The sequence below is a fragment of the Rhamphochromis sp. 'chilingali' genome (genome assembly GCF_963969265.1).
Source record: "Rhamphochromis sp. 'chilingali' genome assembly, chromosome: 9".
Taxonomy (NCBI): domain Eukaryota; kingdom Metazoa; phylum Chordata; class Actinopteri; order Cichliformes; family Cichlidae; genus Rhamphochromis; species Rhamphochromis sp. 'chilingali'.
This window is the reverse complement of record NC_137936.1, coordinates 17,749,954-17,769,296: the sequence shown is the minus strand read 5'-3', so window position 1 is coordinate 17,769,296 and position 19,343 is coordinate 17,749,954. Positions and strand designations below refer to the sequence as shown.

The 19,343-nt window shown below is 42.7% G+C and overlaps 1 protein-coding gene across 1 annotated transcript in view; it reads left to right on the top strand.

The window, feature by feature from the left end:
- Nucleotides 1–7,256: 7,256 nt before the first annotated feature.
- The window catches only part of scn8ab (sodium channel, voltage gated, type VIII, alpha subunit b), a 45,757-nt gene continuing 33,670 nt past the window's right edge, over nt 7,257–19,343 (top strand). Inside the window, exons 1-3 of the mRNA XM_080892400.1 lie at nt 7,257–7,356; nt 10,715–11,052; nt 19,080–19,210. Coding sequence (XP_080748526.1) covers nt 10,771–11,052; nt 19,080–19,210 — 413 coding nt within the window. The 5' untranslated portion in view covers nt 7,257–7,356; nt 10,715–10,770. The remainder of the gene's footprint in view (nt 7,357–10,714; nt 11,053–19,079; nt 19,211–19,343) is intronic.

The following is a 19,343-nucleotide window of genomic DNA, read 5'->3' as shown; positions in this document are numbered from 1 at the left end:
TATATATATATATACAGTGGGGCAAAAAAGTATTTAGTCAGCCACCGATTGTGCAAGTTCCCCCACCTAAAATGATGACAGAGGTCAGTAATTTGCACCAGAGGTACACTTCAACTGTGAGAGACAGAATGTGAAAAAAAAATCCATGAATCCACATGGTAGGATTTGTAAAGAATTTATTCGTAAATCAGGGTGGAAAATAAGTATTTGGTCAATAACAAAAATACAACTCAATACTTTGTAACATAACCTTTGTTGGCAATAACAGAGGTCAAACGTTTACTATAGGTCTTTACCAGGTTTGCACACACAGTAGCTGGTATTTTGGCCCATTCCTCCATGCAGATCTTCTCGAGAGCAGTGATGTTTTGGGGCTGTCGCCGAGCAACACGGACTTTCAACTCCCGCCACAGATTTTCTATGGGGTTGAGGTCTGGAGACTGGCTAGGCCACTCCAGGACTTTCAAATGCTTCTTACGGAGCCACTCCTTTGTTGCCCGGGCGGTGTGTTTTGGATCATTGTCATGTTGGAAGACCCAGCCTCGTTTCATCTTCAAAGTTCTCACTGATGGAAGGAGGTTTTGGCTCAAAATCTCACGATACATGGTCCCATTTATTCTGTCCTTAACACGGATCAGTCGTCCTGTCCCCTTGGCAGAAAAACAGCCCCATAGCATGATGTTTCCACCCCCATGCTTCACAGTAGGTATGGTGTTCTTGGGATGCAACTCAGTATTCTTCTTCCTCCAAACACGACGAGTTGAGTTTATACCAAAAAGTTCTACTTTGGTTTCATCTGACCACATGACATTCTCCCAATCCTCTGCTGTATCATCCATGTGCTCTCTGGCAAACTTCAGACTGGCCTGGACATGCACTGGCTTCAGCAGCGGAACACGTCTGGCACTGCGGGATTTGATTCCCTGCCGTTGTAGTGTGTTACTGATGGTGACCTTTGTTACTTTGGTCCCAGCTCTCTGCAGGTCATTCACCAGGTCCCCCCGTGTGGTTCTGGGATCTTTGCTCACCGTTCTCATGATCATTTTGACCCCACGGGATGAGATCTTGCGTGGAGCCCCAGATCGAGGGAGATTATCAGTGGTCTTGTATGTCTTCCATTTTCTGATGATTGCTCCCACAGTTGATTTTTTCACACCAAGCTGCTTGCCTATTGTAGATTCACTCTTCCCAGTCTGGTGCAGGTCTACAATACTTTTCCTGGTGTCCTTCGAAAGCTCTTTGGTCTTGGCCATGGCGGAGTTTGGAGTCTGACTGTTTGAGGCTGTGGACAGGTGTCTTTTATACAGATGATGAGTTCAAACAGGTGCCATTCATACAGGTAACGACTGGGGGACAGAAAAGCTTCTTACAGAAGACGTTACAGGTCTGTGAGAGCCAGAGATTTTCCTTGTTTGAGGTGACCAAATACTTATTTTCCACCCTAATTTACGAATAAATTCTTTACAAATCCTACCATGTGAATTCATGGATTTTTTTTTTCACATTCTGTCTCTCACAGTTGAAGTGTACCTCTGGTGCAAATTACTGACCTCTGTCATCATTTTAGGTGGGGGAACTTGCACAATCGGTGGCTGACTAAATACTTTTTTGCCCCACTATATATATATATATATATATATATATATATATATAGATATACTTTTTTTTTTTTTTTACACCCAGCACGCCCCTGCGGGCGGTTTATCCTTCAAGCTCGGGTCCTCTACCAGAGGCCTGGGAGCTTGAGGGTCCTGCGCAGTATCTTAGCTGTTCCCAGGACTGCGCTCTTCTGGACAGAGATCTCCGATGTTGTTCCCGGGATCTGCTGGAGCCACTCGCCTAGCTTGGGAGTCACCGCACCTAGTGTTCCGATCACCACGGGGACCACCGTTACCTTCACCCTCCACATCCTCTCGAGCTCTTCTCTGAGCCCTTGGTATTTCTCCATATATATATATATATATATATATATATATATATATATATATATATATATATATATATATATATATATATATATATATATATATATATATATATATATATATATATGTATATATATATGTATATATATATATATCCACAGAACCAGCAAAGGTGTACTCTCAGTGGCAAGGGAACAATAAGAGAACAGCACCACCAAGGCTGGAGACGGAGCAATACTGGAAGAGCATATGGGAGAAGGATGCAACCCATAACGGCAATGCTCAGTGGCTAGAGGATCTGAGGGCAGACCACAGCGACCTCCCTGAACAGGGTCCAGTAACCATCACAGTGGCAGATATCCAAGAAAGGGTCTCCAGTATGAAGAGTTGGACAGCACCAGGGCCCAACATGGTTCGCGCCTACTGGCTGAAGAAGCTGACTGCACTCCACGAGCGTCTGGCAGCACAAATGAACCAGCTGCTAGTTAACGAGAGACACCCGGAATGGCTAACTGAAGGCCGGACGGTCCTGATCCCCAAGGACCCCAAGAAGGGACCGGTCCCCTCCAACTACCGACCAATAACCTGCCTCAGTACTACATGGAAGCTCCTGTCAGGCATCATATCGGCTAAGATGAACAGGCACATGGGTCAATACATGAGCGGGACACAGAAAGGAATTGGCAAGAATACCAGAGGCGCAAAACACCAGCTACTGGTAGACAGAACAATCAGCCGAGACTGCAAGACCAGACTGACCAACCTGTGCACTGCCTGGATTGATTACAAGAAGGCCTATGACTCAATGCCCCACAGCTGGATACTGGAATGCCTAGAATTGTACAAGATCAATGGGACCCTAAGAGCCTTCATCAGGAACTCAATGGGGATATGGTGTACAACACTAGAGGCCAACTCCAAGCCCATAGCACAAGTCACCATCAAGTGCGGGATCTACCAAGGAGATGCTCTGTCCCCACTGCTGTTCTGCATAGGCCTGAACCCCCTCAGTGAGATCATTAACAAGACTGGCTACGGATACCGACTACGGAACGGAGCAGTTGTCAGCCACCTCCTGTACATGGATGACATCAAGCTGTATGCCAAGAGTGAACGAGACATCGATTCACTGATCCACACTACCAGGCTATACAGCAATGACATTGGAATGTCGTTCGGACTGGAGAAGTGTAGTCGGATGGTATCAAAGAGAGGGAAGGTAGTCAGAACTGAGGGGATTGAACTACCAGAAGGCAACATTGCAGACATAGAGGACAGTTACAAGTACCTGGGGATCCCGCAGGCGAATGGGAACCATGAAGAGGCCGCTAGAAAAGCTGCAACCACCAAGTACCTGCAGAGGGTCAGGCAAGTCCTGAGGAGTCAGCTGAATGGTAAGAACAAGATCCGGGCCATCAACACGTACGCCCTGCCCGTGATCAGGTACCCTGCTGGGGTAATAGGCTGGCCAAAGGAGGAGACAGAAGCCACTGACATAAAGACAAGAAAGCTCCTTACCATGCATGGAGGGTTTCACCCCAAGTCCAGCACCCTGAGGCTGTACGCTAAGCGGAAGGAAGGGGGCCAGGGACTGGTGAGTGTCAGCACCACAGTCCAGGATGAGACAACGACCATCCAAGAATACATTGGGAAGATGGCCCCAACTGACCGAGTGCTCAATGAATACCTCAGGCAGCAGAAACCCAAGAAAGAGGAGGGAGACGAGGAACCATCATGGAAGGACAGGCCCCTGCACGGTATGTACCACCGGCAGATAGAGGAGGTGGCTGATATCCAGAAATCCTACCAGTGGCTGGACAAAGCTGGACTGAAAGACAGCACAGAGGCACTAATCATGGCAGCACAAGAACAAGCTCTGAGCACAAGATCCATAGAGGCTGGGGTCTATCACACCAGGCAAGACCCCAGGTGCAGGCTGTGTAAAGATGCCCCAGAGACAATCCAGCATATAACAGCAGGGTGCAAGATGCTAGCAGGCAAGGCATACATGGAACGCCATAACCAAGTGGCCGGCATAGTGTACAGGAACATCTGTGCCGAGTATAATCTGGAAGTCCCGAGGTCAAAATGGGAGATGCCCCCAAGGGTGGTGGAGAATGACCGAGCTAAGATCCTGTGGGACTTCCAGATACAGACGGACAAAATGGTGGTGGCTAACCAACCGGACATAGTGGTGGTAGACAAACAGAAGAAGACGGCCGTAGTGATCGATGTAGCGGTTCCGAATGACAGCAATATCAGGAAGAAGGAACACGAGAAGCTGGAGAAATACCAAGGGCTCAGAGAAGAGCTCGAGAGGATGTGGAGGGTGAAGGTAACGGTGGTCCCCGTGGTAATCGGAGCACTAGGTGCGGTGACTCCCAAGCTAGGCGAGTGGCTCCAGCAGATCCCGGGAACAACATCGGAGATCTCTGTCCAGAAGAGCGCAGTCCTGGGAACAGCTAAGATACTGCGCAGGACCCTCAAGCTCCCAGGCCTCTGGTAGAGGACCCGAGCTTGAAGGATAAACCGCCCGCAGGGGCGTGCTGGGTGTTTTTTTTTTAAATATCTATATATATATATATATATATATATATATATATATATATAAATATATATATAAAAAAATATATGTATATAAAACACCCAGCACGCCCCTGCGGGCGGTTTATCCTTCAAGCTCGGGTCCTCTACCAGAGGCCTGGGAGCTTGAGGGTCCTGCGCAGTATCTTAGCTGTTCCCAGGACTGCGCTCTTCTGGACAGAGATCTCCGATGTTATTCCCGGGATCTGCTGGAGCCACTCGCCTAGCTTGGGAGTCACCGCACCTAGTGCTCCGATTACCACGGGGACCACCGTTACCTTCACCCTCCACATCCTCTCGAGCTCTTCTCTGAGCCCTTGGTATTTCTCCAGCTTCTCGTGTTCCTTCTTCCTGATATTGCTGTCATTCGGAACCGCTACATCGATCACTACGGCCGTCTTCTTCTGTTTGTCTACCACCACTATGTCCGGTTGGTTAGCCACCACCATTTTGTCCGTCTGTATCTGGAAGTCCCACAGGATCTTAGCTCGGTCATTCTCCACCACCCTTGGGGGCATCTCCCATTTTGACCTCGGGACTTCCAGATTATACTCGGCACAGATGTTCCTGTACACTATGCCGGCCACTTGGTTATGGCGTTCCATGTATGCCTTGCCTGCTAGCATCTTGCACCCTGCTGTATATATATATATATATATATATATATATATATATATGGAGAGAGAGAGAGTTTAAGAATAAACTTGTTTTATAGTTATAACAAGTTGCAGACTTCTTGTTTATTCTCTGCCCAACTCTGCTTGGATCAACTGATCGTTGTGTTTGTGGCATTTCAAACACACATTGCCAACAGGCAAGCTGCCCTCTGGTCAACAAACTATGCATTATCAGCACTCACTTTACAGAATGTTGTCCAATTCTTATCTGATAAAGGATTTCATCTGCTCAACAGTCCTGGTTCTTCTTTGTTGTATATTCAATTTCATGACACACCAGATGTTTTCAGTTGGTGAAAGGTCTGCGCTGCAGGCAGGCCAATTCATCACCCGGACTCTCCTATTACAAAGCCATGCTGTTGCAATAGCTGCATTATGTGATTTAGCATTGCCTTGCTGAAATATGCAAGATCTTGCATGTAAAACGCAACATCTGGGAGGGAGCATATGTTGCTCTAAAACCTGCATATACCTGTCTGCATTGATGGCACCTTTCCACATTTGAAAGATGCCAATTCCAAAGGCACTAAAGCACTTTCATACTATCAGAGATTCAGGCTTTTCGAACTTAATGCTGACAACAAACTGGATAGTCCTCCTCTCTTCTCTCCTCTCTCGTCTTCAGTTTCTCCAAAGGAGATTTTCAAGTTTTGATTTGTCTTACCAAGGAACAGTTTTACACCTCACATCAGTCCTTTTTAAATTAGCTTTGGTCCAGAGAAAATTATGGCATTTCTGTGTCATGTTCACTTATGGTTTCTTCCTTACACGGTGAAGCTTTAGCCTGCATTTGTGGATGAGACAGCAAACTGTGGTCACAGTGATTTCTGGATGTGTTCTTGAGGCTGTGCAGTGATTTCAATGGCAGGATCATGCCTTCTTGTACTGTCTGAGGGCCTGGAGATTATGGGCATCCAATATTGATTTTTGGCCTTGTGTTTTTGTGCAAGGAGATTTCTCCAGATTCTCGGAATCTTTTGTCAATATTATGTGTTATAGACGATAAGATATTCAAAATGTTCACAATGTTTGAAGAAGATTATTCTTAAATTGCTCCACAATTTGTAGACAGTTGTGCTCATCTTTAACATGCTAAGATGCTCTTTTATTTACCAAATCATGTTACTGAGCAGTTGCCAGCAGTTGCCACTGCACAGACTCAAACTTTTTTTTTCACGTGACTGTATTTACAGTGATGCTGTGCTTTTCCAGTTAGAATAATTAGATGCAAATGCTGCCATCAAATTCCAAGCTAATATTGAGCTGAGGTAATATTTCTCATGAAATGTTAAAATGTTTCAGTTTAAACACGTGGTGTATTTTCTCTGTTCTGATGTGAACAAAATGTGGATTTATGAGATTTTCAGAGCACTGCATTCTATCTTTACTTACATATTACAACATATTACAAAACAACCCAACATTTTGGAGCAGGGCTATTATATACCACTGCTGGTATATACCTTATATTTTGTCTTCTTTCAACTGTATTGCATGCTTCATCCTGTCACCCCAATGTTACAAGCTCCTTAATCATGGGATGTACTTAGTTCTTCACAGGACTGCACAGACTCAAACTTTCTTTCTCACATGACTGTATTTACAGTGATGCTGTGCTTTTCCAGAAAGGAACTTATAAAAAAATAGCAATTCTGGTTTTGTATCTGCTTATTTATGACACAAGGTGTGACAAATTTCGTGTTAAACTTAATTCTACAAATCAGTTGTATTGAATGCAAATTCTATGCAATCTAAGCATTAAAGTAATATTAAACAAATTATTTGTTTTTTGGTTTGGTTTATTAATTTGCAAAAATTAAAGATTAAGGTATTTTGCTAACTGCTTACAAATCCCAACCAGAACACGAACGAGTTATCTTACACGAGTAGCGTACACTGTCCTTTTTTTTTTAAATAAAAAAAATAAATAAAAAATAAATAAAAAATACATTTCCTTACGACGCTGCGGTCTCTCGTCCGTTATTGAAACCAGAGGCATTTACCGACACTCCCCAACAATTTGCTGAGAGTCATCAATTATGCAGGGTAGCCGCACGCACTGGGAAGGAAGATAGCAGCAACAATATGGCGACAGCCGCATTTACTCCCGGCTCTTTCTCACATCTGCAGTTCGGTGACAGCTGTCTGGATTTCTGTTAATGCGAGAAAAAGTAAGTAGACCTTATTTTTTCTGCTTTGTCTTTTATTTCACGTCACGGGATGGATCTCGGTCTTACTTTGTCGACTGACTGCATCCCAGTGCCGCAGAGCGGTCCCTCTCTCAGCATCTTTTCCCAGCGTCTGTGGAGGGCTCCTTGCCAGTACATGGACTAATATGTAAGCGGGGCGGCAGGCAGAAGTAGCCAAGATGTGATTTATGGAATGAAAAACAGCCATCGAAATGCGACGTGGTAGAAAAAGGGGAGACGGGAGGTTGTTAAGGGAGTTGGCCCGCCGCTGGATAATAGGCTATGACATTTCAGTGTGTCGGGATGTAAAACACAGCCTACGCATATAAGTGAGATCATGTCAAACTTCTGTCAGTGGCTACAGCAACTATGGTGTGTGCTCTCAATGGCTACGCGAATAATGCGCCCCTGGCAAAAAATCATCCTCCCAGCATTTCCAGCTTTGTGCCATTATTTTCTAGGCTAACTGATAGTTTTACCCCCTCCTCTGCCACCCCCACACTCCACCTCTGTGCCCCCCTCCCTCTTTCAGTCTCTTTGGAGACTGTATTGCAGGAAGAGGTAGGTGCGTCTGTAGTTTGGCAGTCCTCAAAGGGGACCACGACACCCCTTTCTAGTCTTTTCGTGCAGTATTTCCCGCGGTGGTGGTACTCTGTAAACCTGCATCACAAGGAGTCTATAGATCTCCGAGGTCTATAGATACGGGTGCGGTGGCTAAGCTGTAACATTAAGGCCATTTTAGTTTCGTTTATTTTCTGCAAAAAGCCCAATTTCACTTTCTGTTGGGCGAACTGGGTTGTGCTGACTTCGTGTGTGTTTTTGTCGGTCCAGAAATGAGTATTCGGGATGTAGCTTGTGCATTTAACTGACCTACTAGAGTCAGAGCCCATATAGCAGCAGTAAACCACACTGCAGTATTTTAGGCTATGGCCCTATAGAACAACGGCGCGCCTCAGTAACAGTGGACTTTACCCTGGACTGCACAGGCTACATATCAGCATCACCAGGCCACTTTCATGGCAAGACGTAGAATATTAAAGAGGGAGTGGGTGGTCTTAATCCCACAAAGGGTAGAAGTTCTCTAAGAAATAGGAAGATGTGTGCTTGATTTGTGTTCAGTTTTACCGCACAGCTCCCTGAAGGGAAGAGCTCTGTAATAATTGTTTCTCTTTCCTCGTCTGTTCTCTGAGGACAAACGGGTTCAGATGAATAATCAACTCATCAAATTCCCACTCAGGACATCAAAACTTCGGGCCTACCTGAAATAGAGTCAGCTCTGTCATCCCCGTATATGATATGAGTTGGGGTTACTTGAGCCCCCTTTCATATTTGGCAAGCAGCTTATTTTCTCAGCAACGCTTTCGTTTTGATGGCATTTAGAGGCTGGCAACGTTTAGACTTCGCTGCAGGAAATGAAGGATGAAGTTCTGTCCGATCCATGTGACTCTGATGCAAGAGCCCCGTACGCCTCCTACTCTGGAGCACAGTTGTCTCCGCGGTGTCCTGATAGCTTCATCACATGTCAGGTCATCATCAGAGAGAGAGAGAGAGCCGAATCAAAAGCTTCTCTTTTCTTCACCGGGAGTGCGGCCGCTGTGCGCCTGGATGCCTTTCCTATGCGCAGAGGGCGCAGCGTCACGGCTCTTTTTCAATGGGAGGCAACTGAGGCTCTCGGAGTTTTGGGGCTTTTCTATCATCCATTCCTTATTTTCACTTTGAGCGGATTTTAATCAAACCGAGACCGGGTTGGCTCTGCGGAATTTAGCTCCGGCTGTGTGCGGTAGCATTCACTGCAAATTATGTAAGAGTGACCCGAGCGGCGCTTTTAATTCGAGAAAAAGTCCTATTTTTGCACTTTTTAAAAATGTTTTTCATGTTATCCTTTAAGTTTTGCTGGAAATCATAAAAACGACATCTGCAAAATTTCGAGCAGTTTTACTGCCTGTTTTGTTTGTTTTTTTTTGTTTTTTTTAGATTTGTCCCAGCTTTACCTGTGAGTGCACACGAACTGCTGGTCATGCTATTGCATCCTGGTTTGAATCACCTTGACGGATCAATTGATGTAGCGTTGGTGGAAGGAGACTTGGAGGTTGTGCCGTGGTTGGGTTACTTAAATCGGACTTCGTTCCCCTTCTTTTTTTCCAACATATACTCAGATACCGGGTTGCCGGATCTCTCTCTGCTGTGGATTGCTTTTGAGTTCGTTTTTGATTTATACCCAGGTCTGTAACCTTGCCATTGTTCCCCTAAATGTTTTGCACACACTCATGTTTGAATTTTTGACTTGACTGTTTAATACAGTGTATTATAGAGCATGCACAGCCATCTGGGGACTGAAATCTATCTATTCAGGGTGCATGAAGACAGTATTATAACCTTACTTTTAAGCAATGAGTCAGAGTATGAGAGGCTAAATAACAGTGACCAATTCATAAAATCATTTATGCATTACTGTGTGAAACGGTTCTGTGCCTAAGAATGTTAAACGATTATAAATCAGTAATTAATAAAGTTAATCAATCATTTAACTGTTGTTACAGGATGTCGGATACCAGGAATGTGGCATTTGTAAAGTGTATCACAGTAGGGGTCAGGTGGATGAATTTGTCACACTGAATCACAAAAACTGTGATTTATGGGCAAGCTAAATGTATTTTAAAGCCAGCTCATCATGCACAGTGAATATTTACATTATCATCATGGATGAAACCCCACCCTGACTCGCATTAAGTTTATTAAGTTCTTTTGGTGACAGTGTTCTCATGTCTGACTTTACTGAAATGAGAAATGTCTGGTGCTTTCTGGCTTGTGTGTTTGTTTTGCACTGAAGAGGGCTGAATTTGCCTGTGTGCACTTAACATTTCTACTAGCAGCAAGAGCTGTTTGAACTCCACCATAGCTTAGTTTTTCCATATCTGGGTATATCATTTCCATAGCTGAAAGCTGCACATATGCTGCTGCAGAGTTGGATATCTCTTCTAGTGAGAGCTACCACTTTCACATTATGGTTTTTCATTTTATTCTTCACTACTTTAGGCGCTGTGTAGCTGCAAATAAAATGTAAAGTAAATGCAGAATTTAATGTCAGATATATTTTGAAGGAGAGGCTATCAGACGTACAGTGCATAAACTCAAGAAGAGAAAACTTGACACGTCTCCTTGTTATGTAAAGTTGGGGTCACAGAGGTGAGAACAAAAGGGAATTCAATGCTGTCTGTGTGCCTCAGTCATTAAGGCTGATGGTTAGATGCTTGCACTTTTTATGTCTTTTAACCCTCTTTTTCTCTTTGTTGAGTATCTGTTCTCACTCTTCCACCCTTTATCGTTGTCTTCCTATCAGAGCTGGATGTCTGGGATGGAAAACAAATAAAGAGGAAATAGCTGCAGGATGAAAACATGGCCGCACCCCTTCTTGCACCCCCAGGACCTGACAGCTTCAAGAAATTCACCCCGGAGTCACTCGCTAATATCGAGAAACGCATCAAAGAAGAGAAGAACAAGAAGCCGCCCAAGCCAAGATCAGACAGCAGTCACCGCGACACATCCGACGAAAATGAGCCCAAGCCCAACAGTGACCTGGAGGCTGGGAAGAGCCTGCCGTTCATCTACGGCGATATCCCTGATGGAATGGTGGCCACACCACTGGAGGATTTGGACCCGTTCTACCTGAATCAGAAAGTAAGTTGTTATACAGCCTTACTCCACTAAACAAATGTCCTCTTCTTACCAGACAAACACTACATATATTAAATCAAGTTTAAGGATTCCAACTCTCTTGAATTCTCTGAATAGTATTAAACCATTGTCCTGAACCCCCTGATGGGCAACTGCCATCACTGTAAACTTAACACATTAGGTGATTTGAAATGAACAACAAATTTAGATCTCATATCACTTCAAGCAGAAAAATCAAATTATTGTTACCACAGAGCTAGAGATAACAAAGATGACCTTGAGGCAATCAAGTGCTTTTCAAAACTATTTTTTAGTCATGGTACTGGGGCTTCGAGGCAGTCATTAGAGTGTGCTTTGATAATATAAAATATCTGTGAGTTTACATATATGTTTTTTTTTACTACACTTGTACAATGAAAGCAAAGCTGAGGAAGAAGGACATTTGGCTCGTGCAACACTGCAGGGCTGCTGTGGAATGCAGTTCTTGGGCAGCGGTTAGTCTCGGGTTTCTGCAGGGTTGATTAATAATATGTGTTAATGCATAATAAAGATGATGTAACAGCTGGAGGGGACGACAAATTTGCCTTCATGTTTCAGTGCTATTGTGAACTGAATTCTGTTACGACAAAGCAAACTCCCACATAACAAGTGCTCTGTCAGGATGGCGGAGGAGAAAAAACGATCTAACTGGATTGTGTTTATCAGCGCAGCATATGTGTGTGATTTCTTTTTTGAGTTTTAGTGTTAAACAGTACATTTCTTTAATTTTAAAATAGATAAACCAGAAAAAATCAAAGGTTTTCTCAGTGTTCTCTCAAAATCATTGTTACGCAGCGTTTGTACCAAACTCCAAACTCATATTTCCCCCCCAAATCATGTATTTCTTATTAATGAGACCCACGGCGCTGAGATTCCTGTCACTCCATACTAGGAAAAGAGGAATGAGTAGTGGAAGGCAGAAGATGGCAGAAGAGGACAGGGAGTGGAGAGAAAAAGGCTGGAGTGTGCAATAGTACTTTCAGCTGTGTATAGGTGGGGAGTAGCCAGTCTCCAGTGTGGTAGCAGGGATAATGTGTAAGAGAATCTGTGGGCTCTGTAGACGCCAGAAGCCCAGTCAGCAAGACTCGTGATCTCAACGAGAAGCACTTCCTCGTAGCCTGGATGGAACTATTAAGTACATGTGCCTTTTCTTATCTATTGAGCCAAAGCCCTGATTCAGTAGTGTGTGTATATATATATATATATATATATATATATATATATATATATATATATATATATATATATATATATATATATATATATATATATATATATATATATATATATATGCCCCAGAGACAATCCAGCACATAACAGCAGGGTGCAAGATGCTAGCAGGCAAGGCATACATGGAACGCCATAACCAAGTGGCCGGCATAGTGTACAGGAACATCTGTGCCGAGTATAACCTAGAAGTCCCGAGGTCAAAATGGGAGATGCCCCCAAGGGTGGTGGAGAATGACCGAGCTAAGATCCTGTGGGACTTCCAGATACAGACGGACAAAATGGTGGTGGCTAACCAACCGGACATAGTGGTGGTAGACAAACAGAAGAAGACGGCCGTAGTGATCGATGTAGCGGTTCCGAATGACAGCAATATCAGGAAGAAGGAACACGAGAAGCTGGAGAAATACCAAGGGCTCAGAGAAGAGCTCGAGAGGATGTGGAGGGTGAAGGTAACGGTGGTCCCCGTGGTAATCGGAGCACTAGGTGCGGTGACTCCCAAGCTAGGCGAGTGGCTCCAGCAGATCCCGGGAATAACATCGGAGATCTCTGTCCAGAAGAGCGCAGTCCTGGGAACAGCTAAGATACTGCGCAGGACCCTCAAGCTCCCAGGCCTCTGGTAGAGGACCCGAGCTTGAAGGATAAACCGCCCGCAGGGGCGTGCTGGGTGTTTTTTTATATATATATATATATATATATATACATACACACACACACTACTGAATCAGGGATATTCAGTTGGAATATTCAGCATTCTTAAAAAAAAAAAAGTCAAAAAGTGTAAAAATGTCATTTTGTTACATGAAACATTAAATTTAATGAAATCTGGTCAAATGAAATTTACTTGATTCAGTTTATGTTAAGCTGTTCGTTAGCTGTTATGTTTTCTGATAATGATTTATTATTTGAATAAATAAACATTTGTCTTTATATATTTCATTTGCTATTTTCTTAAAATAATTGCTTCATGTTTACAAAGGCCAAGAATAATTTTTCAGATTGATCTAAATCTTCCTGCAGAGTTTTCTTTTAAACAGTAGTGTAATGATAATCAACCCCCTGTGTATTTATATGCTCTTACTGTCCAGATGATTTGCGGTACATGGCGGAAGTATTCTTTAAAATGGTTATGATGACATGATAACATCTACATTATCAGTATACAGGGTTCTGCTTCAAACGAAGTAGCATAGCATAGTATTTCCACATGGTCTTTGACCAGAATATCATGCGAGAGGTCTTTTAGACTTATATTTCTTCTGTTGGTACAAAAGTTAATATAATACCGTATAATTGCTGCAGGTACACTTATGTGCTGTGTCAACATGCATAAGCTAAATAAGATCACTCAGAAATATAAAAATGCCTCACTGGCGACTTACAGCCACAGTCCTTAGTTTGTTTGTTTTTTAATCCTCTGAGCAGCTCTGTTGGTGCAGCTGTGACTATGCTGCATGGCTGAAGAACACATTTACACTAAATTAGGTAAATAAGGTATGGGTGCTAAACTTTTACACTTCCATCCATCTTCGGCTTCACTGATTCCTGCATACAGTATGTGTTTCTGAACATATCAATACAGGTTTTGATTTCTCTTTATTCTGCTCAGTCACGATTTGCTTCCCTTATCGCAGCTAATTATGTGGTGAATTAGCAACATCATACCATCTTTCGTACCAGTGAACTGCCTAATCCACTCATGTATTTAACTTTGATCATAACCATGGAATTTACTCTAGTTAGTTAGTTCCTCTTACTCCCCCCCCCTGTTTCTGCAATCACCTTTTCGGGCTGCTCGTCTCCTCTGCTCAACCCACCATCGCTCACCGCTGCGCTGTGTGTCAATGAGTGTGTCTGAGCGCGTTCATGTGTGTTTGCGTGTGTGTTACCATCAGCTGCAGCTGCAGGAAACCTGATCACAGCACTTTAATGCAGTGTTAAAGTGGTACTGTGTGGAGAAAAAGAAGCTCTGGTTTTGTTAGTTTGAAAGCTTGATGTGCTTTCTGTATGTGGCATTTCTGTAACTGTCGTATTCTAGCAGCACCCAGTCTACCAGTCTGCACAGGCTTGTGCAGGGCAGCAACTGCTAGTGGGTGCACAAGGGGAGCTCACAGCGAAAAGAGCGGTTGCTTCTGAAGCTCAGCATGTAGCACTGCACACACCATTACATTATGTCCCTATCCCATCATCTCTGTCAGTGTGTTTGTCTATCTCCTTTACTCCCCTTTCTCCTCTCCTTTCCGCTGCCTCCTCTCTAGCATGTTCTTTTCTTTCGCGGTGTAGTAAATTAGAATGAAGCCCAGGCTTTAGTGCTCTGTCTGAGTCCTCAGTCTCTGATGACACAGCATCCTCCTGTTCTGAGCTGAGTGAGGAACGGATAGAGGGAGGGGAGGGGGGTTGAATGTGCTTTCACTGCTAGCCAGGTTGGTATTAAGAGGGAAGGTAGGGTAAGGGGTGGAAAGTGTTTGGTTTTTGTTTGCAGCACAGCATATGGGTAAGGAAGTGGGATGACGCAGTTTTTCTGATACAGGTGAATTAGCTTTGAGTCATTCATATTTAGATGCGACCGTCTGTCCACTGAGTTTCGACGGCAGCGAATGAGCTATATTTGCTGACACTTAGTAATTAATTAACATGTCTCGTGATGCTGGTTTGCCATAAAGGAAGTGCTATGGAAATAATACTTTGTCAAGTCTAACAATACTTTTACTTTTCCATAAATTTATTCTAGATTGACTTTGTCCATACCAGGTACACTTTACAGATTGGGTTTTTGACCGTTCTCGCTTGCAAAAGTGTACCAGATCACGACAGAAATAATATCTACTTTGCCACTTTATTGTTTGGTCAGCATCTTAAAAGGGTAAAAAACTGCATGTTTGTCTGGTTTGGGTTATAAATGATTCTAATGTAATCGTTTGTGCATTTTTGTTTGATCTGCTTTATACATTTTTTATGTCCATCTTCTAATACATGTGCTGATCACAAAGACTTAATTGTTGTCAGTTTCATAAAGAAGTAATTAAGAGAAATAAACCACCTCTTCCCTGCGACTTACTTACTATAATCTCCCCTTTAAGATTTCATTGAGCTTTCTTTGTTTCTCTTTCGTCCTCTTCTCATCTCTAAGTTTCTCTCTCTGCTGCATGCCTACCAATTCCTCCTACTCCTCCTCCTCCCTCCATCTACCCATCCATCTCAGGTTTGGCTCTCTCATCTCTGCAGCTCTTTGGCTTTCTGTTCTGCATCACTCCCCCTCCATCCTCTTATCTGTCTCTCTTTGGCTCTCTTTGCTTGTGTCCCGTACCTCCATGTGTCCGCTCCATGCAAACACAAGCACATCTGCAAGTAGACTGCCATTGTAGCTGCATTCTGTCTCCTGATTCTTGCATGTGCTTTGTTGAGAGTTATTATCATTTCCACAGCTTTGCAGCAAAGGTGGCTTGGTAGAATGAAGCCCGACCTGCTGAGTCGTGCATTTAAAGGTGTGCATATTCATTTGTTTATAGCAATATAGATCAGTGCTATTGTGATAAGCGTATGCACTGTACCTTCATGCACTTTGTGTGAATGACTGCAGTAATCATTATGTGCCGCACAGTCATTTGTTTGGTACTTATCTACTATAGCCACTCTATTTGATTGTATGTTTATCCATTTGAAGAGATGCAATTGAACCACTCGTTCACTACATGTTAAATATTTTCATCCCGCTGGAATGCTTTGTGAAGGCTAAAACCTTAATTTCATATTGATGAACTGATTCACTGTCTGTGATCCTACTTTACAGAGTTTGTTCAAGAAATTAATTAAACCAGGGAAAATTGTTCTGTCAGTTAGGCGCTTTGAAGAATTTAAACAGTCAAAGTTATCCTTCACACATTCACTCAGCTGCTGATTTCATTGGTTGGACTCAGGATGGTGGCTGCTAACGATGGCATGCTTCACGTGTGTGCCTGTTTTCTTGTGCAGGTCCTTCCATCTAGTTTTATTCTTTAAAAACTGTGAAAAGTGAATTCCAGTTTACAAAATACTCTTATAATTTATATCTGACCACAAAGATTTGCTCCCATTTTTGGGATCAGGAACAAAAGTTGGACTGTCCTTTTTTTTTACTCATATGTTTTTACTCATACGTTAGTTCGACTTTTTTTTTTTAAGAATATGACTTAGGATGTGCAAAAATAGCCTGTAAAAATGACACGTTTACTAAAAGAATTCATTCATTCACTATATATAAGGTTCAGCGATTCATTGATTATATGATCAATTAAGGAAACTGCCTGACATTTGCGAACCTTGTAGTAATCATGCCAAGTTTGCGTCAACAGTAGATTTTTCTGTCTCCAGGCTGAGACAATTCATAAAGTAGTTAGAAAGCCTTTACAATTGAGTCTACGGAAGTTTCTGCATTCCCAATGCAGCAGAGGGTGACCTGGAGTACTGTGAAAAAATCTTGATCCACTCCTCTTTTCTGTGCTGCTAAGGAGCCAGACGTTCTTGTAGTTTTGGTTTTTTTTGTGGATACCATCTGCCTTTTCTGTCATTTTCAGTCCAGTCCTTTGAAAATAATCACAGACACACTGCTAGTGCATTAAAAACATGAATAGATAATGAGACACACACAGTAGAAAACTATCACTCATGGATTGACCTCCCCAGAGCTCGGACCTCAAAATTACCGAAGGAGTGTGGGATCATCTTGACAAAGAACATAATAAGACAGTCAACATCCACAGACGAGCATTGAATGTCCTCGAGGAAGCCTGGAGAACTATTCCTGAAGACTGCTTAAATTACAAAAAAGGCTTGGCAAATTGTACAAGCTCTGTTTTTGCCTTATAGACTATATTTCGATGTTTGCTTGTTCATGCTTCAATAAATTGCAGCACCTTTCCACCCTGTATTCTTAGCAAACGGGATGGGTAAAGATATACCATACTACAATATGGATTACTATACAATAGAGACTCAGGTTTTATGATGACTCAGGTTTTTAAAAGCATCAGTAAACCCATATGACTTATCTATCGCAATATCCTTGACATTGATTAGCCTATCATAGTCTTGCACAGTGGGCATATGCTGCTAATGAGATATTCCTGTTCTTCCATCCCAATGCTGTATTGGTGAGCGAAAACCTTCACTTGACCTCTGGGAGAGATTTACCCTTTGGACAAGACTTGGACAAGTCTGTGATTTCCTCTTTTTTCTGTGGTCATTAAGTAGATAATCCTTTTTATTTTTCAAAAAAAAAAAAAGAAAGTAAGAGGATATTTTGAGTAGTGGTTATGATCTATGGACAAAAAGCAGCAGGGAAGGGAAAAGGAGGGGAAGAGTAAGGAGTTGTCTGATCTAGAGGATACATTTTGTCTTTAGCCAGACTAAGGGAACTATTTTTGATTTAATTAGTTTTCTGGACACCACTTGATTCAGGACACTTTGAGTCGCCTCCTTGTTTCTTTCCCCCTGGTGGATATCCCAAACTCACGGTGTGTGTATTTGTGATGTGGTTACTAAAGACCAAATGCATCTATCATATGGGTTATCACTACAGAAGTACAAGGATTCCTCGTCCTTTTCGTCTTCTTCTTCTTATCATTACTGTTACTATTATTATTTCCATATCGATTAGCTCAATGAACTGAGCTAACTGATAATTGATATCCATCCATAACATTTTATGAATGCAAGCTCACTGCGATATAAATGATTAGCTTTTGAACTAAGAGGATAGAATTGCTGTTCTTCAGTGAGGGCATAACAAAGAACATGATCAGTTTTCTCCATATAGTGGCAGCTGATATTGTCAGTGATGTCATAAAGACGCAGAAGAGGCTGTTGTGAACAAAGACAAATATCCAGGCAGCGTCCACATTCATAACTCACTTACATTTACATCCAAACAACACATTTATAAATTGTCAGTGAACCATCTCTAAACTGTATTGCATGTAGATACAGGAAAAAAGAACAAGTGCTTGCAGCAGCTGCAGCTATGAATGCACAGTATCCCTGTGTTTGTTTGCAAATAATTCCTCTTACTGTCACCTCCCATAGTTTTGTCCAACACTGGGCTCAAACATCCACAAACGTCCACAAACAAACACACAATGCTGTCTCACCCCAGTGCCCAGCCCCACTTGGCCCGGTGCTGTTTATGGGTGGGGACCGGAGCAGTCGTTGAGAGCCTAGAGTCAGCAGATCTGCCCTGATCGATGACAGCATTTGCCATCTCCTTCCAGTAAGAGCTTTAAACTTGGGATGAAGAGAGACATTTGGCCACGAAAAGGAGAGTTTCCCATGTGCCTGTCTGCTGATCCTGAAGCTGCTCAAAGCTTTTATCAGGGGGAAAGCTGGCCAGGGCAAAGTCCCAGTCTGATGTAAGAAGGACAGAACTGTAACCCTGATTCCTGGGTGAATGATCACCCATGTCAGTAGAGACTCTTACTGCTGCTTTCTATGTACCTTTATCTCTTTATTACCGTTTTTAACCTGTATACTTAGATCATTGCAGGGTAATTATTTCCAAATACGTATAGTCACAAACCAATAAGCAGGAAGCACAGTATAAACTCCAGTATTACAATCAGCCTTGTAGATACAGAAGAAACCAGTGTATTCAGAGGTCAGCTCAGTAAGCTCTATCATCATACTTTCAATAAGATAATATGAAGGTCTTCAGACTGTTTACTGAATATTTGACATAGAAGTGTTTGTAGGGTTTGTCTGTCTCACTATCTCTGTCTCTCTCTCTTTTTCAGACGTTTATAGTCTTAAACAAGGGGAAAACACTCTTCCGCTTCAGTGCCACGCCCTCCTTGTACATCATAAGTCCTTTTAATCTATTTAGGCGAATAGCTATTAAAATTTTGATACATTCATATCCTTTCAAGTTATTTGATTTGTTTGCCTTATAGTGAATGAAAACATTTTTTCTGTTTGCTGTTGAAGTGGCCAGCTCATTGTAAGTTATTTTAATGAACTATAAGGACTAAATGTCCCTGCTGACTGCTCTTCTTTAAGTT